The 25,445-nt window shown below is 47.8% G+C and overlaps 1 protein-coding gene across 2 annotated transcripts in view; it reads right to left on the reverse strand.

The window, feature by feature from the left end:
* Positions 1–25,445, reverse strand: part of CORO1C (coronin 1C) — a 603,513-nt gene that overhangs the window by 253,482 nt on the left and 324,586 nt on the right. For both annotated transcript variants that reach the window (XM_085634726.1, XM_085634725.1), the window contains exon 2: positions 4,163–4,362. In XM_085634726.1, the coding sequence (XP_085490852.1) occupies positions 4,163–4,357 (195 nt within the window). In that variant the 5' untranslated portion in view covers positions 4,358–4,362. The remainder of the gene's footprint in view (positions 1–4,162; positions 4,363–25,445) is intronic.

Here is a 25,445-nt window from a genome sequence, read left to right on the forward strand (position 1 = left end):
TTATTTCATACAGATTCATTTGGGGGAGAGAAAATCAGACACTCCCACCCAATTGGCCAAGAGCAAGCTTTGCTGGTCGGTGACCCCTTCAAGGGATCTGCCTTCCAGCTCACATCATGGTCACACCCTCCTTCTCGATCTTCAATCAAGGCTTAAAGCACACTGAATGGAACAAGGAAAGAAGGCCTCCGAAACACTGGTCCCTGTAAATGACCCCCCTCACAAACATAAAACACCTATGGCGTTGTTATGAAAAAGTGTATAGTCAATAAAATGTAGCTTTTGTCTTGTGCATCATCGCACTTCCTACATCACATCATTTCCCAGTTTTTGTAGAGTATAACAATTAAGCACAGGATGACTCGCAGAAGGGTAAACTAGAAGAAATACAGAACGAAATACAGAACAAAATACAGATAAATAAATATAATAAAGATCAACATTCAATCTCGCCACAGCAGATACAAGATAGACAGGCCGTGCTTAGATAGCGTCTGTTCTATTAAGAATTGCTTGGACCATGAAGCAAGAGCTCTGCAGCAGACAAGTGTAATTCACAGCAATGATATCACGGCAGAGAAGTGTTACCGGTTATCACAAGACAAATACGGAAGCCCCACCAGCATGGAAATTCTAATTAATGACACAGCTAAAGCTCCTGCTGAATCCCACTGGATGGTTTGATGGGGCTCCTGTAAGTGGGTGTTATGCGTGACAAATGTGAATAATCGAACATTTCGGCTGACTTCAGCTTGAATCTAGAAAAGAGTGTCCAATCCTGCTCTAATCCAATACCGGCATCATCAATGTTTTTATGAAAAGTCCACCATCTCCCACACAAAAAGCCAATACAACGTAGGCCCAAGAGAGACAGCCCAGTACTGCAAATCTGGTCATTTGCCAAGTCCAGCTGTTTTCCAGCTGTTTGCAATATACGTTTCCTGATGACTGGTTTTGAAAATAAGTCAGCAGTCACTTCATCCTAAGGAAAGGTTTTTGAATCATTATTGTAAAACGAAGCTAAATGTAGCATGAGTGCACGTGAACTGGAAGAGGCGCAGGAAGCACGCTAGAGGGTACACCCGCTGTGCTCCTGTGACAAAGATGCTCAGCAGAGAGACACTTCCAGTAAAACGACTACAAAGGATGCTGTTACTTCAGATCTCACCGCAGGAAAATCGACCCAATTTAATATGACAGTTGAAAAGGATCTTTAGAAAATACTAAATATTTGATGAGGGCTTTCCCCCCCCAGCTTTGAGCCCTCTGAGAACTGGTGCAAACACAAATACATATGTTGTCGTCTTTGGTGAACTTTGCTGCATCTAAAAAAAAATACAAGCATTAGGGAATCTGTAATGCTCTGCAGCATCGCGGACAATCCAATCACGACTGCAGTGAGCAGTGGAGAATGCACAGATCCAAGACTGCAGTATCACTTTTCTGCAGCACAGCTGACAAGTCAATCACGGCTGCAGTGAGCAGTGGAGATTGCACAGATCTAAGACTGCAGTATCACTTTTCTGCAGCATCGCGGACAATCCAATCACGGCTGCAGTGAGCAGTGGAGAATGCACAGATCTAAGACTGCAGTATCACTTTTCTGCAGCAACGCTGACAAGTCAATCACGGCTGCAGTGAGCAGTGGAGATTGCACAGATCGAAGACTGCAGTATCACTTTTCTGCAGCAACGCTGACAAGTCAATCACGACTGCAGTGAGCAGTGGAGAATGCACAGATCTAAGACTGCAGTATTACTTTTCTGCAGCATCGCTGACAATCCAATCACGACTGCAGTGAGCAGTGGTGAATGCACAGATCTAAGACTGCAGTATCACTTTTCTGCAGCACCGCTGACAAGTCAATCACGGCTGCAGTGAGCAATAGAGAATGCACAGATCGAAGACTGCAGTATCACTTTTCTGCAGCAACGCTGACAAGTCAATGACGGCTGCAGTGAGCAATAGAGAATGCACAGATCGAAGACTGCAGTATCACTTTTCTGCAGCAACGCTGAAAAGTCAATCACGACTGCAGTGAGCAGTGGAGAATGCACAGATCTAAGACTGCAGTATTACTTTTCTGTAGCACCGCTGACAAGCCAATCACGGCTGCAGTGAGCAGTGGAGAATGCACAGATCTAAGACTGCAGTATTACTTTTCTGCAGCACCGCTGACAAGTTAATCACGGCTGCAGTGAGCAGGGGAGAATGCACAGATCGAAGACTGCAGTATCACTTTTCTGCAGCACCGCTGACAAGTCAATCACGGCTGCAGTGAGCAGTGGAGAATGCACAGATCTAAGACTGCAGTATTACTTTTCTGCAGCACCGCTGACAAGCCAATCACGGCTGCAGTGAGCAGTGGAGAATGCACAGATCTAAGACTGCAGTATTACTTTTCTGCAGCACCGCTGACAAGTTAATCACGGCTGCAGTGAGCAGGGGAGAATGCACAGACCAAAGACTGCAGTATCACTTTTCTGCAGCAACGCTGACAAGTTAATCATGTCTGCAGTGGGCAGCAGAGATGGCACAGGTAAGAAGACTGCAGTCTTACATGGCTTGAGCACTGCTAACTAGTCAATCATCACAGCTGCAATAGTCTTCCTCTCATCCATCCCTGCCAAGTCAATTGTGACTTTTGTGGGCAGCACAGAGTTCACAGGTAGAAGACTGCAGTCTTTCCCATCAGCAACATGGCTGGCAAGTGAGCTGCTGCGGGCAGCGGTAAATGCACAGGTAAAAACTGCAGCCTTATTCTCCTGCAGTATAGTTAACAAGTGGCCTGCATATGTGGCAGTGAATGCACAGAGTAGGGCACTACAATCTTCCTCTCCTGAAATATGAAGTAGAATACACTTAAAAGTCATCTATTGACTTTTAACTTCGGAAATATTGAGGGTCTTAACTTAAGAATACCTCAGTATACCTGCCTTTTTACACAGGTGTGAATACGTTAAAAAAAGTCTTACTCAGACAAAACTATCAACAGTGCTAAAAAAATGAAGATTTAACCTCTTCTGAAAATCTTTAATAGCCCTTGTCTGCAAACACCAAGATTTCAAAGGTCTCTAAAGCATGACACATGAAGCACCAATGAGGACTCGGTGATGTTATTGTGTTGTATTCATTTCATTTATAAAGCGCAAACTGATGCGGGAACAATCTAGGAGATGGTGGTAGCTTCTGATATTGCATGGGCTTGGCTGTCAGTGTGTGGAGTAGATAGCCTACTACTCAACGAAACAAGATTTCACTGTTAATATGACCACAATATATAGAGAGACAAAGGTTCTGAAATGAATTTATGTGTGTATGTAGGAAATTGCAGTACACTGACATAGCTGTACAGTAATAGAGCTCTGCACAAGGTGGGAGGACATTATCAAAAACAGTCTGGTATTGGGAATGTAGGCAATGTTACTACTAATGGATTGAAAGTGTACAATACCCATCAGAGACTTTCACACTCACTGTTGTACAGAATGAGATCTAAGGGCTTTCACCTATTGACACATTATAGGCTATATAAATTAAAACCCTATGGCTCTAAATTCTTAATAAACAGCATCTGCATTTCATTTAAATGAATATGTACATGACCATATCTTGAAATCTGAAGGCATTTCCAACTATTTACAAGGAAGCATGGTTTGCCTCTTGATTTGTCAAAGTGCATATGATCAGTGGTCTGAATATATGTATTCATCCAAAGGTAGGTCAAACGTAAAGGATTCTAATGCAGTTATAACATAAGATATAATGAACCAGTCAAAGCCAATCACAGCAAGCCACAGTACGTTTAGATGGAGGAACGATTATTGCAAAAATTTTATGCGATATTAAACCTTATGTAAGCTCAACATGTACGCAAATGCACCTAAATTAAAGTTCAACACTTTGATCAACTATTCTTAAAAGATGCAACAGATGTGAAAATTTCTGATTCAGTGCGAAATCAGAGCTGTTAAACATTTGTATTGGGAGCATACATACATATATATATATATACACATATATATATATATATATATATATATATATATATACACATATATATATATATATATATCTCAAAGCTGGGTTCACTTCTGCCTCCCCTGATTTTTATAAAGAGAAAGTTAAAGATTGAAAATGGAGAAGGACGCCCTGAACCTACCTTGTGTAAAGGGAGTACGAGGAATGCTCCTCCACCACTAGCTTCAATGATAATCGCAACAAATTTGGGATTGACCGCACAAAAAGAACTGTCCCAGGTCACTCGGGAGACTCGGATATCATCGTAACACTGGTCATTCTTCACCGCTTGTCCAAATACGTGCCGAAATTTGCTTTGACGTACAACACGCCTCATTGTGTCTGCAGAAAAAAAGAAAAGAGGGAAAAGAATAAAAAGTTGCTAATGTAATCTCTACTAGATGACCCACATCTTAGGTTTTCTTTTAGTCTCAGGAAGCACAGCTTAAACACAGATACAGAATCTAGAGGGCACCTCTTCATGAACTCCTGTTTGTGGGGAGTACTCAATCCTGAGCCTTTGCATGGCTTTATAAAACAAGCATTGGAATACCCAATAGGTCTCGCCTTTGGGACCTTACAAGTGTTTAGCTATGCAGCACATTATCCTGGGTGCTGTGCTCCCAAGGATTGAAGCGCTATACAGTTACTACACAGTTAGTCATGCCATCTGATTCAGGAATATATGCTTGCCTCAGGAAACATTTATGGACACATTCCAAGGATTTTTAACGGACAGACAGAATGATAAATGCTTCGATGTTAGTCAACAGCACTATACCATTCTGTGTGTGACTACATCACTAAAATATTGAAAAGCCTATGAAAGAAAGCAGTGAAGTACTTTCCAATGGCGGTGACGTCACATCCCCCTTTTCCCAGGCCTCTATTTACCAGGTGCACTTCTCCAGAATTTTCCATTCAAAACACGGCTCGCTCCATCCATTTACCAGCAAGCCCCCGGCCCTGCCCTCTGTCGCAGTCCATTAGGTATAGGAGTCCTGACCATAGCAACAATAACACAATGCTCCCATTTGTCAGGTAGAGGGGAAATAATGAATAAACAGGGACGGCTTTGGCACAGCTTAATCTCCGTGCACCTAAAACAAAAAAATGAACCCGACCTTGTGTAATGTAACTAGCACTTTTGTAAAGCGCTCCAATACCTGCGGGTCAGTCAATTTTGTCCTCTAAAAAAATGCCCCAAAAAATTAAGCTGACCTTGTGCAATGTAACTAGTGCTCATGTAAAGCACTCCACCACCTTTGAGTTGCTCGAGTTCACATTATATAATAAAAAATGGCTCACAGTCCCCGGGGAGCTGCTGTGAATGTGCTATGTTATTAGAGCTGTGAGAGGAGGAAGATGACAGGAAGAGGAAGCGGGGTGGGCATGCAGCAATGTGAGAGGCATAAATGCTGCTTCCAGTTATCAGGTAGGGGGGAAATAATGAATTAACAGGGGCGCGTCGGCATCACTTAATCTCTGCGCACTTAAAAAAAGAAATGTAACCTGACTATGTGTAATGTAACTGACACTTTTGTAAAGTGCTTCAATACCTTTGGGTCAGTCAAGTTTGTGCTCTATAAAAATGCCACCAAAAAAGAACCTGGCTTTGTGTAATGTAACTAGTGCCCATGTAAAGTGCTCCAACTGCTTCGGGTCACTCGAGTTCACATTATATAAACAAGCGTCAGAGAAAATGCAACTGGAGTTGCCAAAGCCTTGCCATTAACTGTGCTGCAAGGTTGGGCCGCTGAAGGTTAGGTGACGAAGGCTCGCTAAAGCAACAAGCATTGAAGCATGAGGGGTTGGAGGAAATCCTCGCATTGTGAAGTCAGAGAGAATGAAAGACGCCCTTGAAAACAGCTTCTGAAATTTCATCTCAATATTTGAACGGGGTGGGGAGTGACGGGTGCCGAAACTGAACCACCGAAGACGGGCAAACAGTGCCAAAATCAGGAATCAAAGAAAAATATAGTCCCCCAAATGAGCACACACACAAAAGCATAATGTTTACAATAACTGGGCGGTGAACTGTGGGAGGAAACCAAACACAAAAAGGAGGGACAAAGAGGAATGATTAACCACTAGCAAGCAAGCTTTTTTGAACAGCAATCGAAGGGACGAATAAAAAGGCAATGGGCGGACTGTAAGCCCACAGAGTGAATACAGCATGTCTCAAAGAGAGTGCGCATGCGATGCCTATCCTCGACCTAAAAAACTAAGCCATTGTTCAGGGTGTGCTTACAAAAAGAAGCATAGGAGGGAGATTCTCCAACTGGTGAAAACAGAGTTCGGGGCTCTCCCAGTGACACACCCACTCATCCACCCAATTCTCTAGAATCAAGAGACCCAGCTACTCTCACATTTTTCACTCATATCAATGATCTAGCCTGGGCTTGCGATTCAATGTGCAACTGTTAAAGCATACAACTGAAATATGTACATAACAATGTTTTCCACAAACAATTTTAAAACTGCACAGAAGGTATATGCAAACCCTATCTCCCCTATACACATGTATATATTCAATTAAATGGCACGAGTGGCTACGGTTTATTTAATGAGTTTGAAAAATGGTATAAGGGAATAGATGTGGTGAAGTGACAGTTCCAGTGTGTAAACAGGAACTGTGTAAACAGGATAGTGTAGGCTTCTATCTGTCAGGCATCCTCCCTCTAAAAAACGTAAAATAAATAAATTCAAATACCTGAATTATTGTACTTAATGTTACTATTATTATAACTTTAAGACAATAAAAGACATTTCAGGTCCTGTCTACTATGATTTAAAGTGCAAATGTGCCTTAAAAGACTATATGCCATGTCCACCAGTCACGACCTTCACTAGGTGCTATGGAACAGCAACTCTTCTACCTAGCACCGCCTATTCTTTTATTCTTACCCCACCCTCAAGAAATTAAAAACTATATTGAGAGATGGAGGTAATCTTAATCATGCGCCAATCACACCCTCACTTTTTCTAATCACAACTGCTGTAAAAAAACAGTTGGTCTCCCTCCAGGTGGAGGAAAGCAAAAAACAGACCCTGATGATGATGCTTTTCACGTAACCTAAAAGGCGAAGAAAATCAAGATATACCGCACTGAAGATTCACTGTTAAAAAATACAACAGACTAATTTGAACAAGACAAACAAAACGGCATTTGCTCTGGATCCCAGCTGTTTCAATCAGTGCAGGCTTTCCTTATAAATAGTGCGAGGATCACATGTTTCAGGCAGGCAATGAGCGAAGAAGGTTTTGCAGGACTGTATTTGAAGAGTGAGGAAGGTATTTTGTTTATCCTACAAAAAGACTTGCGGAGTAAAGGTTTTGGAACAGTGCTGTAAAGTCTCTGCCAATATTATGGATCTTGAAATAATGTTTTTCTCTCTTAGTAGCACCTTCCTGATGTTTTCCAGCGGCAGTAACCTAACATCCAAAATACACAAAGGCACATCTGCCAACAAGGCCTTCATGTGAACTCAAATGGCTATTTCATTTAGGTTCTAGGTCCTGCTACACAAACGTATATTTTTCACCAAATGTTTGAGAGTCAAGGGTATTTAAGGATGGATAATTTCAAGCATTTTTTCCAGACAGCAATATCGTCTGGCCAAAGAGCGCACATCCATTAACAAAAAGCTTGCAAGAGTGTCTAAAATACTGAAATATAGTCACGCTAACAGTGAGAGAAGAGCAAAGCTTAGTAAAGCCCACCCCAACACATACAGGGTGAATGCACTCTTGCTACCCAGCTCAACTTTTTATACTCTGAAACTATGGAATATAGCTCTTCGAATCCATTTCTATATTATCATGTGTCATCTTTCCCCACCTTCTGCAGAATCTAAGTTTGACTACTCTGTATACCACCATCCTTCAAAACCTGTGCCATTAATGACCACGTACATTTTTTAAATTACGTACTGGCCCCACTGACGCTCTTGCGAGAACAATGGACTAGGGACGGAATAGAGTTGGACGATGAGGCTTGGCAGTCCGCTCTATCCTCCCCTAAAATTGTCGCCATCTCGGTGAGTCTCCGACTTGTCCAGCTGAAAATCTTACACCGAGTCTACGTCACGGGGCCCCAATTGGTACACATGGGTAGCTCAATGGACGATTATTGCAGAAGGGGGATGCACACAGTCAGGCACATTTACCCATATCATCTGGCACTGCGATCTTATACAGGCCTACTGGCGAGACATCCACACCATCATGAGCCAGGTACTCGAACTTAATATACACCCAGAAGCGCCTAGATGCCTCCTCAATATATGGGAACCTACCGACCTGGGCTCACACGCGATACAATGGATCACACTGGGCTGCATGATAGCCAAAAGAAATATTGCTCAACTCTGGGGAGCCACGCAAGCTCCAAAGGTCACAGATTGGGAAACTGACCTTGACTGGTGTATGCTTAGAGAGAAGACAGTTTACGCAGCAAGAGGTTGCCCCCGAAAGTGGACCAAGATTTGGTCACCATGGAGCACATACCGTGGTTACATATGTGCCCCACCGGACGAGCCTGAAGGCGATGGTCACCCTTCACCATAACTTCCTCCTCTCATCCTTCCTATATTGTATAATGTGTACTGTTGTGCTGTCTGTTACGGATTGATGCAACTGTGCTCATGTTGTCTGCATAAATTCAATAAAAAGAGTTATAAAAAAAAATAATTACGTACTGGAGTCTGCAACAGAAACCAGCATAGTCCCTACCTGCAGCAGCGGCTCCTTGAGCATTGCCCCCACCCCACGCCAGCAGCCAAAAAAATAGAAATAAAACAATAATGAACCTGTGTTTATCGTTTTATGTTTCTCTGTTGCGTCGCCTAAGGGGCAGGGTCATGGGGATGACAGGCAAAGGAGGAGTGGTAGAGCACTGGTTGTCAGTGCGCCTGACAGTTTGGCCGGCCGTCTCAGGCCGACCAAACCACCATGCGCACTGAAGCTCTCTCCAACCCCAGCTGTGTTGCTGGGTTGGAAAGAGCAGGCGAAGGCTCCCAGTCTACCTGGGAGCGCAAATCCACAGTGCTCATGCCAATCTGGACGCTGCTTACATGCAGTGTCAGGATTGGCCCAGGGGATACAGTAACTGAGCCAGAGAGGAGCGTCAAACAATTAAGTTCTTTTATTATTATTATTATTTTTGGGGTTGTCCGTCCCCTCCCTCCGCCCTGCCACTTTGCCCAGACACCAGCCGCTACTGCCTACCTGACCCACAGCGCTCAAAAGACCTGCACACTGCACACCCAGAATTGATCTCCTTGCAACACTCTGAAGGAGTCCCTTTCAGGCATCTTTAACCATTCAATTATGTTCTCCACAGGAATGTGAATGCTGTCACTCCCTAAAATCTCTGCCAGTCAACCACTAGCAGCCCAGGCAAAAGTGCTGTTCTTTTCCTTCAGCTTTTTGGAAGCGCCCAACCTGCACACCAAAATTCAAACTGCTGGCTGAATCCCAGGCCTTAAGAAACCAGAGAAATGCTGGCAATGCTCCCCTCTTTCCCAAACACGTTTTCTTATTGGATCCACAGATTAATAATTGGCACAGAGTAGAAAGTATTTTAGGTGGCGAGGGAGAGAGAAAGAGCACAGAAGCTGTCCGACGAGGGAAAAGGCAGGGGAGGAGTGGGAGGACAAGAGAGTGCAGAGCACCTGCTTCGCTGGATATATCTACTTATTAATGCAGTCTCCAAATGAAGGTCATAATTTCACAAGCTCCTCTCCACTACCCTTCTAATTGGTTCCTCTTCAATCCACCCACCTCTCAAACATCTTTTCTATCCACATTCCCTGGATGTGATGAACCTCCTGGGAGCCAGACGTAGACTCTTCAGTTTGCAATGTATGATGGATGCGAAATCAAGATAAAACTATTAGTACAAAAGGCCCTGAACACCCATCAAACATGTATGAAGTGTATGTGATGCATTTAAGTCACTGCATTGCACCAGACAGGAACAAAGTAATATGGTCGTGTCCTAGAGCACAAGGCAAGGTGGAGTCTGGAGGGTGATCACAGACAAGCTGCACCTTTCAACAAAGGCCATCCATTATCCTTCAAACATGAAGATATCATTTACAGGGTGGTTACAACCTGAAATCAGGTAAAAATAAAGGCAATCGCCCATCCTAATTTCAATATTTCCTGCATGAGAAAGTTTCTCCAACGTTGCTCTCAAACAATATAGAACAAGCATTTACAATGCAATGGTCTCGGCATTGTTAAAGTTAGAGCTATTGGCATTGCTCATGACATTCTTTTTGTTTATGTTTTTGTTTTTAAAACATTTAAAGAAACGGCATTGTTATTTACAATGTCAATAGCTTAATCACTCTCAAATGCGAGACCTATTGCATTTGCACCCACACACAGAGCCACCCACACAGAGCCACTCACATAGAGCAATCCACACACAAATAGAGCCACCCACAGAGCCACCTACACACACACACAGAATTACCCACACACAGACAGACCCACCACGCATAGAGCCACCTACAAAAAAAGCCACCCACACACAGAGCCGCACACAGAGCCACCCACACACACACAGACCCTCCCCCACACACACAGAGCCACCCACACACAGAGCCACACACACACAGAGCCACCCACACACACAGCCACCCCCACACACACAGAGCCACCCCCACACACACAGAGCCACCCCCACACACAGCCACCCCCACACAGAGCCACCCACACACACAGCCACCCCCCACACACACAGAGCCACCCCCACACACACAGAGCCACCCCCACACACAGCCACCCCCACACAGAGCCACCCCCACACACACATAGAGCCACACAGTAACCTCAACATTTAACACATATCTACTTTTTGCAGGATCAACTGACAAACCCATCAACAGGCTCTATGAAGATTAAGATTTCATGAGTAATTTTTTTTTTTACAACAGGAAGTGAAGTATAATTTGAAGGGAGCCAGATCCTAAATCTGAGAGCAAAATATATCCTGTTTTTTATTAGAATAACTGGCAGACGCTGCTCTTAACATGGTTTGGTAAATAGAGTTAACCATATTTGAATTTAAAATTAGAAATGCTAATTGCGGCTGCTCCGGCTTTATTACTGCAGTTACAGAGTGAAGTTCAAAGCACCAACACAATATGTTTTCGTATTGCTACAGGAGCCCTGGTAGACATTGTGACACCAGCAATGCGGATAAATCGAAAAAGATTGCTTTACATAAAGAAACGACACCAACATAGCTCCCTATGAAGGACACGGGTATAGATAAATGTACCTGGCCTATAAACACACGAGTGTCGGTGGGAGCACACGCGTGTGAACGCGCGCACGCGATCACATACACGCACACACACAGATGAAGCTCGATGTGCAAATGGATGGCGGCAACAGGAGATGGAGACAGGAAAGTCATCACCCATTCAATCTTTGGCTCCTCACCGAATAAATCATTTTCGCTACACAATGAAATATTCATTCTCCGTGTCCAGCTCTTCACCATCTACTGCAGATTTACACATAGTAACAGGGATGCGCTTTAAAAAGCAGAAATTCACTCGCAAAACATACACATATGTACCACAATGTACTTATTTTGGGAACACGTGTGCTGCACGGTAGGGAGGGGGGGGGGCGTGGCTGCTTCCATGCACTGCGCCTCTGGGTGTCAGCACTGGTGCTGGCTGACAATTCGTCCTGACAACTTCACCAGATTCTTCTATGCTAACATTAATTATACATAACTTCTCTGTATAAATCCGTATTTTTCCACATAACATATGGAACATGGCTGGGAGGAGGAATCCCTAGGGTTTCAGCCCGCTCTCTTGTGCAGAAGCGAACAGCCCATCACTTCAGAGGCCATCCTGCAGCGTTCTCTCATCTCGCACAATTCCCAGACTGCTCTTCGCCCCCGCACAGCTCACTGCCATTCATATTTCCGCTTCCCAGTCCGAGAATCTTATTAAAGAGCTGCAGTCCTAAACTTTTCAATGAAATCCTTAAAATGTGCATCACAAATGCTGCCGCGTGGCGCACTGTGTGCAGGAGTAAGTACCGCCCTGCACAGGAGCTCTCTGGAGCAATGACAAAGGAATCACCAATCCCACAAGAACATACGGACATTTCTGATGTGGCGTAACGGCCAGACAGAGAGCTGCGGACTAGTTTGGAGCTGGGGAACCAGGTTCGAGTTTCGGCGTCGGCTCAACGCCCTATGATTCTGGGCAAATCACTTTATCTCCCGCGCCTTCCAAAAATGGATGTGCAACGTAACTGGTGCTCAAGTTAAGCGCTCCAATAGCTTCGGTCGAGTTCGAGATATATAAAATGCAGAAGGTGTACTGAAAGTGGAAGTGTAGATGCGGGGCTTCTCATGAGAGTCCTGGTGCGCAGCGATCAGGGACCCACTGGTTTTCACGCCAGTCTCCGGGTTACATGCCTATGAATCTTGGCCTCGTGCTCTGAGCTTAGTGCTCCAATTTACATAGAACGTTATGACTCGAAGTTAAATCCTAAGTCTGCATCAGCTACTTACACCAAAAACATAGACTAATCGATCATTCGGTCAACGTACATTTTCTTGAATTGCCCTCCTTCCTGATCTTGTTTTTTTTTTGCAGATTCCTCAAGTTGTCTCACACTTGTGGTTTTACTCATCTGCGTGGTAATACCAGACAGTTGCGGGCAATGGTATGCCTGGTCCACTGATTCACTAGTGCATAAGCGTAACCGGTCCGTGCATGGGGCTCAGACCAGCATAGACCGCTATTGGAGCAGACTTCCGCCAGACACGCCTGACCAGAAGTTGTATCAACCTCCAATCTGCGTGGCATAGGTGACGGAGTATGTGCCTGCTTTACCACGTTTGGCACAATTATGTGTGTGCCACTCATGTCTGCTTCAAACTCAGTCTGCAGATGGCAAACCATGCTCTTCGAAAGGGGGCCACGCATATGAAATCAGAGAGAGGCGGCGAGGGCCGCCCCTCCCCGTCCTTCTGGTCCACCCTTCCGCGCGCCCTCCCCAGCAGCACTTATCACTGGTGATGTGAGGGAGAGGATTAATTGCAAAGGAAGGGCTCATTTAGCCGGATATTGTTCTTGGCGGCTTTGACTAGGCCGAACGGCAGGCAGCAAAGAATTCAATGCTCTCTGCTAGTGTAGCGGGCACGTCACGCGCGCATCGATTAAGGGGTCAACCATTTGACTTCACAGCTCTGTTCTGCTGCAATTTACTCTGCGCATGAAACAGGGGCACAAACTTACCACCACGCTATCCACTCCCGAAGATAAATAAGAAAGGAAAACAACATTCACCATCACGGACAATCATTAACAAGCCGAGGGCACCGGAAGACACCACCGCCTTTCTCCGAGGCAGAGCAGAAATGCCTCTGAGAAACGCAGCGTCCTTTTCGGATTCGGGGGCGTGTTTTGCTGTTGTCTCCTCCTTGAGACTTCTCGCAAAAAACACGCCCCCGATCCGAAAAGGACGGGGCCTAATCGGAGTGACTGACCTCTTCTCCAGTGGCTGGCCAGCATTTACGAGGCCAGCCAATGGAGAACAGGGGAGAAGAGGGGCTGGTTCAAGCCCCTCTTCTCCAAGTCATTAAATCTCCGACTTCCGGTTCTGTCTTTCGGCAGACCGGTAGTCCTCGACCTAAAAAGCTCCCTCTTTGAACTAACATAAATTCAAGAATGTCCGACTTTACATGATCCGTTTATAAATGGATTCATCATATTTCAAAGTAGCTGCGTTCTCAACCTTCTGTACTTCTTTCTGGCTCCCTCAGTTATATCTGCTAACAAGATTCAAATCACCAGTGCCTTTATACAAACTGATACAGATCCCACCTTTATGAGCCTAGTCTGTTCTAAAACATCACCAACATCGGCCAAACCTGTTCTACTCAAGCAATATGGATAAAACAGGCACTGAAACATTCAAACTAAAAAGGACTAAGAAGAGTGTCAGCTGATTTAATGATCATTAAAATGGTTAAGCAAAACTCAGACACTGAGCGAATTTGAAAAAAAAACACCCATAGTGGAAAATCGTTTTAAACTAAAGACCACAAGGCAAAAACTAGAAATTGTGCCTCCATGGAGACAAATCATCTTTCTTCAAATCAAAACTCACCAGAGCAAAGAACCATCTTAGAGAGTTGTTATGCGTTTTTAAAGAACATTCCTCTAACTCTTCACAAGTCATGCTCCTTGACTCAAGATATAATGCTTTTGCTACCCATCTCTCAATCAAAATTCTGGGAAGGAAAGAAGTGGTCTCCATTCCCACTCTGCCTTATAGGATGGCCATACACTACAAAAAAAAGTGTCCTCCCTGGAACATGTTCTCTCCATCCTTTGTAAGGTGGCATCGGATACCAAACTCTTCTACTGCTCAGCTGATCCTATTCTTCCCTCTCTTGCTAAACAATATATCTGACAGATTTTAGACATAGTTGGAAATCTGATTTATCTTAATATTTTTTAATAAGTGAATGGTCATTGGTGGCATAGTTCTCTGTTTAAAATCCTGTCTCACAATGAGATTGTACCAAGTCAAAATGAGGTGTCCCTCTGGGATCTATACTTGCCCATCCACTCTCTGCAGAACCTCTTGGCAACTTTCTGAGCAAGCTCAGAATGGCTGTTTGCCAATATGCCTACAATGCTCAACTCTACCAGATGATCAATTAAAAAAAACTATTTTATTCCTGCACACATGCCTCATTAAGGTACATACACAGACTGCACAGATGAAACTAAAGCTCAATGAACACAACAACTAAATTTCTCCTAAACAAAACTGTTAAGATTTCTTTGGCCTGGCTAGAGGACTTCAAATCCATAGGGTTGGACTGAAAGACCTCACATACTGATAAATCCCTGGCCTTTATCCTGGACTCCAATCTTCATTTCAATTCACATAAAGTCATGGCTAAGTACACATGGTTTCAACTTAAACTGACTTAAAGCATGATTCAATTGCTTCCCATATTGGATTGAAATCTGCCCCTTCAAGGTATGGATAGTTCTAGAATGGATTTTAGAAATGTTGGTCCACTGTTCTTTTCAAATCACACCTGTGAGTAGCTGGCCTGGTATATGATGTACACTTATGAAAGTGGACACCTTGCACCAATCCAGACAGCCCTTATGGTGGTTTAAGTTGTCTTAGACAACCTTAGAAAGCTCTCTAAGTGGTAGCTGTGGAGAGCAGCCTTCAGGCTTAGTCCAAAAGGAGAGTAAAGCAGCTTGTCTTACCAGAATGCAATCTTATAGTATAGATTACATGAAAAATAATCACAAAAGGTATTTATAAAAATATTTACTTATTATATAATACTCTCTAATGCATACAAATATCTCCTACCCAGAGATATGCACAATGCACACAATACTTTACAAAGAAACACAGTAAATAGCACATAATACACAGTGGACCAAACCATTTACTAAGAAAGTGGTATAAGAACCACGACTCAGATCAAGACAGTGTCGAGAGGACGTAGAAGTGCTGGGAACCCAAGGAACAGCCCAAGGTGAGTGACTAAGAAGCCCACAGACTGTGTGTGCAGTGTGGGAACACGACTGCGTGCTCCGTACAAATCAACGTGTAAGCTGCGGTTGGATTTTTAAAGATTTGAGACCCTTGCAAGTGGACCCTGAAGAAACCCTGAGGAAGACAGAAGGTTGGAGAGCCCCCCCCCCCACCCCTGGATACCCTAGTACCCATGTTACCTACACCAGGGAAGCTGGGTGCATACGTGTGAAGTGGTGTCGGAAACCGCCGTAATTTCTAATGGAGGACTTCAGGAAAGTGCCGCTGCAGGAAGAGGAGAAAGTGTCCGGTGGAATCTGAAGGTGGATTCTAGACAATAAGTACCTGCAAGCAGAGAGGACAGAGTCTATGTCACTCAGGAGTGACCAGGAGACTTGGAAGTCGAATGCCCTCCGATGTCGGGTGTTGCAGGAAAGTTGACAAGAACCTTGACTCTGCAGCTGTGAGGACCAGGCGATGCTGAGGAAGACCAGAAGTCATGTACAAGCTGTCCCACGTAGGATGTTGAGTGCTGATGGGTCGGTGTCCGGCGGGAGCGCCAACAAGCCTTGGCAAATGCAACCAACGTAGGAGCTGAAGAAGTAACAACGTCGGGACCAGCAAGGTCCAGGGGACTCACCAAAAGCAGGGGAGTCAGGGCAGGCCCCGAGCAATCAGGGGAGCCCAAAAGAAACAAAGGTGACCCTCAAATGGACCCACAGGCCGGAGGCACTGGAGTCGCGAGAGGACCTCAAACAGCTTGCCAAAAGATGCAGGCCACGATGCGGTGTGACTGAAGATTATGGTCACAGGAGATGCTCAAGGTTGGGGCTATTTGGAGCTAAGTCAACAAGCCTTTGCAACTGCAAGGTGACGCGGTGCACAGGGGTCCGGTTATTGCAACCCCCACAAGGGATACTGGCCTCAAACTTGATGAGAGGGCAGGGAAGGCCTCGGGAGCTGTGGAAAACCACCACCTGGGTTGCAGAGTCACTAGGAGTCCGGAGGAGCTCAGGATAAGCAGACCAGTCAACTTATTTGCGGTGCCTGCGAATGCAGACAGTGACTCCTTCACTCCAAGGGAGATTCCTTCAGGTGTCTTTGATGCCCACAGGCCTTGGAAGGTTCCAGTATGGTGCACAGGCACAGACGATGCAGCAGACTGGAAGGGGACGAAGTCGAGTCCAAACGAAGTCTAGCGAAGTCCAGTGTGCCTAGACGGTAGAAGAAGTGGTGTCTGATCTGAATCTTATCCCATGACGAATCTAGGGACCTACACCCAGGTAAGCCCTTAAGTGCCTTAGGGAAAGGGTTGGGATGATTCAGGGGACCCTCCCAGGGGAGGGTCTGGACAGAGGGGAGGTTACTCCCATGTCCTTTATCCAGCTTCGTGCCAGAGCGGGAGCCAACGGCGCCCAGGACTGGTGTGAACTAGGCTATGCATGGGGACACCAAATTTGCCCCACATGCAGACTGAGTGGCGCTGGCAAGTGCACCCACCCTGCCCTAATACACTAATTCCTGTCTGGGAGGTGGTCACCTCTCTCTGTAACAGGATGCCTATTTTTCAGCCTTCCCCTGCTCGAGCTTGGTTCAGCAGCAGGAGGGCAGAATTGTGTCTCTGGTGGGCAACAACCATATTGTGCCGGGTCTGGAAGACTGGTACCGGGGACATGGACAGCCTAACCGAGGGTTCTTCCAGTGCTTGGAATCATACCTCCCACACCGTTTACAGTGTGGGGGTATGATTCCAACATGTTTGATACCAAACATGATAGGATTCGTTGCAGCCAGTTTTGAGATGGTCTTCGCGTAATTACGCGGTGCCCCTCTATATGGTATATGGCTGCCTCACTGACAACCCGGGAGAATGGACTCCGTAGGCTGCAGGGGTGTCCTGCTCATGCAGTGGCACCCTCTCACATAGAACCAAGTACCCTGCATTCAGGATTGCAAAGGCCTGCTATAGTGCTGACTTGTAGGTTTTAAGTGCAGCGACCCTTGATACAGGTAACATATATCTTTAGTAAGTGGTGCTAGCACCAGGATACACAGGCTGCAATGACAGGCCTGTAGTTCCATTTTGAATGGTCACTCATGGGTGGCGTAATGCATGCTTCAACCCATGGGGGACCTCTGAGGTACCTATGCCCTGGGTACCTTAGTACCATATACTAGAGACTAATAAGCAGGGATGTGGAATTCCTATAGCCCGACGCCCGGGACATATTGTTTGGGGTCAAGGGCAACAAGTTTTCATGTGTATTTTGTCCTTGGGACAAGTAGGCCCAACCCCTTACAGCACAAACCCTTTGGCTGCCAGTTTACTGTACCACATTATGGATCAGGAAAGGCAATGTCTGCAGTTAAGGTAATATTTGTGTCCATGTGGTAAATGCTGTTCAGCTTGTATTTATGGTTCATTAATGCAAAGCCTTTATTATTAGGGAGAGCACTAAAAGTAAATTTTGCAAGCTCAGCCTGCACTACTGACGGTGGTTCCAGTATAAATGTGTACACACGTTTTCGAAGTTTAGTAATATGAGGCTATGTATAATGCTCCCAGAATGCTCTCTGATTATATGCAAATATTTGCCATAGCTTGAAAGCAAGAGTGATGATTCTTTGCTTTCAAAATAAAATGTAGGAAAAAAAACATTTTGCTAAACTACTGTAAGATTTTAGGTACCATATCTTTGCAGCATCATTTAGTAACATGTTGATGTATGCTTGTATTTCCCAAAAATATTCATAATGGAAAAGCAGTGTAACCAGTTTAAATACGATTGTGGGAAACAAAAATTAACAAGCATTGGCAAAGCCAGTAGGTCTGAAATTGGTGGTCAGCCTTTTGGTTTTGTCAATGCGTGACTTGTTTAGGCATAGTTTTTTTAAAACCTTATCCTTGTGGGAGCTGCTGGGCCCGCACCATTCTAACAAGCATTGGCAAAAGCAAAAATAGTTTTTTGGTCTAAAAAAAGCACACATTGCCGCAGCAGTTCAGGGCATTGAACCAAATTACTTTGTGTGCCAATATGCTCCTTTCAAAAGAGCAGAATACTGTGAGTGAGAGTGAGAGTGAGTGTGAGAGTGAGTGTGAGAGAGTGTGAGAGAGTGTGAGAGAGTGTGAGAGAGTGTGAGAGAGTGTGAGAGAGTGTGAGAGAGTGTGAGAGAGTGTGAGAGAGTGTGAGAGAGAGTGAGAGAGAGTGAGAGTGAGAGAGTGAGAGTGAGAGAGTGAGAGTGAGAGTGAGAGTGTGAGAGTGAGAGTGTGAGAGTGAGAGTGTGAGAGTGAGAGTGTGTGAGAGTGAGAGTGAGAGTGAGAGTGAGAGTGAGAGTGAGAGTGAGAGTGAGAGTGAGAGTGAGAGTGAGAGTGAGAGTGAGAGAGAGAGAGAGACCGAATTGTATTAAGCACAAAAGGTCATGGTTGACGCCAGGCCTATTTAGAGGCCCAATTATTAAAGAAAGTCTCAAAAGTACATCCATGGTATATATCCTTGCATTAAGTGCATATATACAGCTTCCGTGAATTCACAATAATTTACAGAAGTAGGCCAAGAAATAGTACTTCTAGAAAATATTTGTGAACTGCATTTTAGCATGCAAATGTGCATGTGTAGATTTGCTCCTGTAAAAATCTGAATGTTTTAAGTACACTTTTCCTCCAACTACTTTTTTTCACAACCCTGGAAGAAGTTTTACATCTGCCCCGGTCAGGAGTACATTTCCAACCTTTTTTAGTACGGGAAAAGATTAGAAAAGAGTTGGTGCAAACCATTAAAACACGCAAGTTAGTAGGTTTGCACAGACTCAAAAGGGCATTCCAACCCTTGAACTATTGCTTACCACTACCTTCAGACCCCGTATGTAGACCTGCAGAAACGTAGCAACATAAGGGAATTGCTAGTATTCAACCCTACTATGGTATGAGCTCTGGCATAATTAGAGAGGCTATATCAGGACTCTTATATAATGAGATTGCTGCCGTAATTTGTCACCGCATTACATGGCACAAAAGGGACAAGTGGATTTTGTTACAGGACAAGTGGATTTATGAAGCAACCTGCCCCATGGACAAGTAGATATTTTATTAAATTCCACACCCCTGAATAAGGGTACCCCAGTATCCAATCTGGGATGTACCTAATTACTTTACATAACCAATTTAGGGAGAAAGCAGATAGACTGGGGTCCTGATTAGCAGGATTCCAGTCAGACTAGTCAACACAGCTTAGCATCAAGCAAAAAGTGGGGGTAACCATAGAAGCAGATCCTACTTTCCTACAACACCTCATCCCTCTTAATGCTCTCCTCCATTTTACAGCTCAGCCTGTCGCAAATACCAAGAAGTTCAACCACACAACTCCTGTCATCACCATAATTAAAAGACTACCAAGATCAGGATGCACTCTTATGACGGCATGTATTACATATAAAGCTCTCCACCCAGACCATACCCAACACCAGTGAGGGATACGAGGAAAACATTGTTCCTATGCACACAAAAGCCATACTTCAGATAGCAGATTTCGGGGGGCGGGGCCAAGATGGCGACCTAGTCGGACGCACCGCCCGGAGGCTCCTCACAGCGGATCCCCCCTCCCCGGTTCAATACCCTCGAGATCCCCTACAGAGCTTTCCCAGGTCCGTGGCACTGCTTGGGCACACGGGACGCCGCCACCGAGAGCTGCTTGTCTGGTCCGGGGCAGCGCGGTGACTCACCATCTGCCTGGCGCGTCCCGAGGAAGATGGCGCCTGAGCCGCGCTTGTCGCGGACCGTTGCCGCGGCGACTCTTCGTTAGCCCCAGGAGTTGGGGGAGGCTGCCGGACCGGCCGAGATCGCCGAGGGAGGTGCCTGCTGCTTCACGAGGACTGGTGGCTGGGCTCCGAACTCCGTGCAGCGAGCGGCCTGAGGCGGTGGGCTGACGCCAGCGTGTTTGTGCCTGAGACCAGGGGGCCTCCATCAGCAGGTGATCGCAACCAGGGGTGCGGCGGGGCGGAAAGCAAGAGGCGGACTGAGTGCTGAGTGGTGGGCAGCGGCATCGATCCCAGTCCTGTTGCCCTGCCGGGGCGGCGGTGGGTGCGAGCCTGCAGGCCCTGAGGGCGAGAGAGCGAGAGACGTGGGTGGACGGCGGGAAGGCCTACACCAGCAGAGGAAAGACTCCAGTCCCAGCGGGGGGCAGACGGCGGTCGCTTGCCTGCGCGGCACGCCCGTTTATTTCGCGCACTGAGGCCCACTGGCAACGAGCTGGGGGGCGGCCCGGGTTGGGGTCGGGCCCCGCGGGTGGGCCCCTGCTGAGCAAGAAATAGCGACCTGGGACGGATCAGAGTGCGGGGGCCCTCTCTGCGCTCTGGGCCCCGCTGGACGGGCTGCCTCCACGGGCACCACGCGGCTCCCCCCCCCCGGGACATTGGCAGCACGGATTGAAGACGCATCAGGGGCCTGGGGCAGGTCCAGACCACATAATTGGTGCTGGGGGTGCTTTTCCGGACTGCGGGGCCGCCCTTCTGACACCTGTTGAGCATGAGCGCTCGCCGCTGAGACGGCAGGAATAGCGAGGTGGGCGGCGTGGGCCCGAGAGCCCGTCAGTGCTGTTGAGACGCCCTGGTTTGCCTGTGGGATTCCTGGGGTGCCCCCTGGCCCCTGTTCTCCGCCTCGGCGGACACGTCTGGACGCTCCGCTGCTGGGGGTCGGCCGGAGGACCCGTGGAGAGGGTACAGACGGGCGGAGGTGCAGATCGGGACCGATTGTGGAACAGGTCCGGCGGTGGAGCAGCATTTCCTTGGGTAGCTGGACACATTAGCTACCCCCGAGCAGAGGGGCAGTGTGCGACTGGACAGCGCTGGTGGGGGCCGCGCGATGGCGGGCACGAGGAAGAAGGGGGAGAGAACACTCAAGGACATGCTCACCAAAACCTCTACGTCGGGGGACACTGTGCTGGTGTCCCAGTCCCACCCTGACCAGGAGCCGAGGGACATGCCTATCACTAGAGAGTTTATGGAGAAGCTCTTTAATACGCTACGAGATGACTTTCAGACTCTGAAACAGGAGGTCGCCGGCGAAGTCAGGGAAATACGCCGTGAGGTCGACGACCTGGGGGAGCGGGTAGCAGTCATTGAAAACGGAGAACAATCCAGGAGCAAGGAAGTAGAGCTCCTACAACAAGAAATTATCCGCCTCAAGGAGCAACAGGTGGACCTCCAAGCGCACGCTGAGGATTTGGAGAATCGGTCAAGACGCAACAACATTCGCGTCAGGGGGGTGCCGCTGAGAGACGAGGGAGCGGACGTCGCTGGATACCTTCAGGGCCTCTTCAGGGACATTCTAGGGGAGCCTTCGGATTTCGAGATTCGTATTGACCGAGCACATAGGGTGGGAGTGGGGAGGCGGGCTTCGGCACCTCTTCCGGACATTCTGGCCTTCCTGCCGGACTTCCAGCTGAAAGAACGCATACTCAGGGAGGCCCGGCTGAAACAGCCTCTCCAATATCAGGGACGACCTGTGGCCCTCTTTCAGGATCTAGCTTCCCTCACCCTGCAGAAGAGGAAAGCATTCAAAGAGGTGACAGCCTATTTGAAAGACAAAGGGGTGCCGTACTCATGGGGACACCCCTTCCGCCTCATCTTCAAATGGAACGGCAAGTTGCAGCAGCTGCGCTTCCTCCAGGAGACTTGTGATCTTTTGGGCCTAGCACGCCGAAGCCGGGCGACCTCCCCCAGCCCATCGCAGCAACCGCCAGGGAACGGATGGCGGAGGGTGGGGGGCGGACGCTCGCCCGTAGCTGCATCAAAGCCGGACGCGGATGCTATGTCCCAGGAGAGGGCATCGGCCTTGGAGGCGGTGCAGCGTGATACCTCGACCCTGGAGTGACGTTTGCAAGCACATGGGGATTCCATAGCAAGACAGTATAGCTGACCTGGGGAGGGGGGGAGGGAGCCGGGGCGGATGGGGCCAAACGAAGACCCTACTCTCTCCTTTTTCCTCTCCACTTGCCGGCTTCTCTAGAGGGCGGGCACTGGACAATGATGGTTTGTTGGGAGTGCTATGTTGGGGTTGGGGGGGGTGAGGGTCAGGTGGGGCGTGGGTTGGGGTAGGAGGGGTATCGGGGGTTGGTTTGGTGGGTCACCCTGGAGGAGACTTCGTTGGGGGTTGGGGAGGGAGGGCTGGCAGGGGGGGGGGACAGGGGTGCAGTTACAGGGATGGGGGGGAGGGTGTTACCGGTGTGCTGCCACGAGGAGACATGGTTAGAGGCGACATCTATGAGTGGGTGCTTCACGGCGGACTCCATGCGTTAGCTTCCCCTTCACACAAACTCCTATGGCTCAGCTGAACCACACTCAGCGAACTAACACGTCTACCCCTGCAACCCAGGTCCTCACTCTCAATGTGAAGGGGCTGAATAACCCCATCAAGAGACGGGCGATTCTTAGCTATCTGGAGAACTCGGGGGCCTCGATCTGCCTATTGCAGGAAACGCATCTGTTGTCTAAGGATTGGCACAGAATGCGATCTCGGGCATTCCCCCACCAATTCTACACTTCCGGGCTGGATAAGAAGGGAGGTGTGGCTATATTATTGGCGAGGCACTTCCATGGCAAACTCGGGGACAAAATAGCGGAGATAAAGGGGCGACTGTTGGCGTACAGGATTTGGGTGTGGGACACCCCTGTCATTATAGGTTCCCTCTACGCTCCCAACACTGGGCAGGAGCCCTTTCTCATGGACTCCCTGTCGGAGGTACTCCGTTATCACGACAGGCATATTTTAATTGGTGGTGATCTCAACCTCGTCATGGACTCTGGACAGGACAGATCAGGACACCGACAGGGGGGCGCGGGGGCATTATCAAGTGCAGGGCGGGATTGGCTACAGAGCAGGGGGCTGATAGATCTCTGGCGAACAGCTCCTCCTCGCAGCACGCAATACTCCTTTTTCTCCCATGTACACCAAACATATGCTCGCCTTGACCACTTTATAGGGTCGTCCGATCTACACACCCTGGTCCGGACCGTCGAGATCGTCCCGGCCGCTCTCTCGGACCATGATGCCGTGACTGTGACTGTCGACATATGCCCTCGGCGTCATCCAAACGGGAGGTGGCGACTCCGGGAGTCCCTGCTACAACGCCCAGACGTCACGCAGCAGGTTCTTAAATGCATCACTGATTACATGACGTCTAACGACACGCCTGACATTTCTCTGGCTACACTGTGGGGAGCCCTTAAAGCAGTGGTGAGAGGGGAATTAATCGCCATTTCCGCGGCTGACAACAAACTCCGCAAAGGAAAAAGGGAGGAGTTGGCCGCTAAGGTGGCGGAACTCGAGAGAGTACACAGCCGCACAGGGGCCCCGCGAATGTGGCGACAATTGAAATCGGCCAGAGCCCAATTGGCTAGCCTGGACCTTGATAGGGCGGAGTATGCCGCCCTGCGGCTTAAGCACTCCTACTACATAGGGGGGGATAAAACCGGGAAGCTCCTGGCGAGCAAACTCCGAGCCAGGGCTCAACGCTCCAAAATTGCAGCCCTCCACACCTCATCCGGAGAACGGGTTGAAGGCGACGAGCAGATCGCAGAAGCCCTTCGTGACTTTTACGCCAACCTGTACAGCAGAGATCCTACGCTCGACGATACAGGGGAAGTTTATCTCCACCAGGCAGCGGTGACAGCCATTGATGCGTCCGGGGCCACGGCGTTAGACGCACCCATCAGAGTGGAGGAAGTCATTGGCGCGATCTCCCGCCTCAAGCCGCTGAAGTCACCGGGGCCGGATGGGTTTTCCGCAGGCTTCTATAAAGCCTTCTGTCAAACCCTAGCTCCGATACTGACTCGCCTGTTTAACTCTTTCGAGGGCCCGGGTTCCATCCCTGCAGACATGCTAGCGGCCGATATTGTCGTTATTCCCAAGCCCGGGAAAGATCCTATTCAGTGCGCAGCATACCGTCCAATCTCCCTGCTTAATCTTGACTTAAAGCTTTTCACGGGTGTCTTGGCGGCCAGGTTGGGCCCACGTCTGCCGGGCATAATAGAGCCTGACCAATCAGGTTTCATACCCAACAGGCAAAGTAGCGATAACACCAAACGGTTAATGCATCTGATAGATAAAGCCCATTATATGGAATTAGATGCTGTCCTACTCTCTGTCGACGCTGAGAAGGCGTTCGACAGGGTAGATTGGGGCTTTCTGGACAGAACACTCGAGCGCTTTGGTATTGGGAACCGATTTAGGACCTGGGTCGCAAGCTGCTACGATCAACCCCAGGCGACGATCCGGGTCAATGGGGTCAGCTCTCAGAAATTTGACATTCGTCGGGGCACTAGACAGGGGTGTCCTCTGTCCCCCTTGCTCTTTGCGCTATACATTGAACCCCTAGCGCAACGGATCAGAGACAACCCCAACATCTCGGGTATTCCCTTTGGGGGGGGGAGCGTCATACTGTTAATTTATATGCAGACGACATCCTAGCGACCCTTGATACACCCAGCCGGTCGGTCCCAGAGTTTTTGCAGGAGTTGACGGCGTTTGGCAAGGTCTCGGGATTTAAAGTCAATGTGGGGAAATCTATGCTGTTGCCACTAGGCCTGAACGAAGCTGCTGCTGGGGGCATGTTTCAGGGGTTCGGGGATCTGCGACCCCAAACGGAGATCCCATACTTGGGGATTACTCTTACTCCGTCCACTGACCAAACAGTTGCGCACAACTATTCTAACCTCCTCTCCCAAATCACTCAGGATCTTCGCAGGTGGCAGACTCATCCCCTGTCGCTGCTGGGCCGAGTAGCGGCGGTTAAAATGTCCATTTTGCCTAAAATACTGTTTGTATTTCAGACTATTCCGGTAGTACCCCCCCATGCGCTATATACGTT

The sequence above is a fragment of the Triturus cristatus genome, chromosome 11, assembly GCF_964204655.1.
Source record: "Triturus cristatus chromosome 11, aTriCri1.1, whole genome shotgun sequence".
In the NCBI taxonomy this organism is placed as follows: Eukaryota; Metazoa; Chordata; class Amphibia; order Caudata; family Salamandridae; genus Triturus; species Triturus cristatus.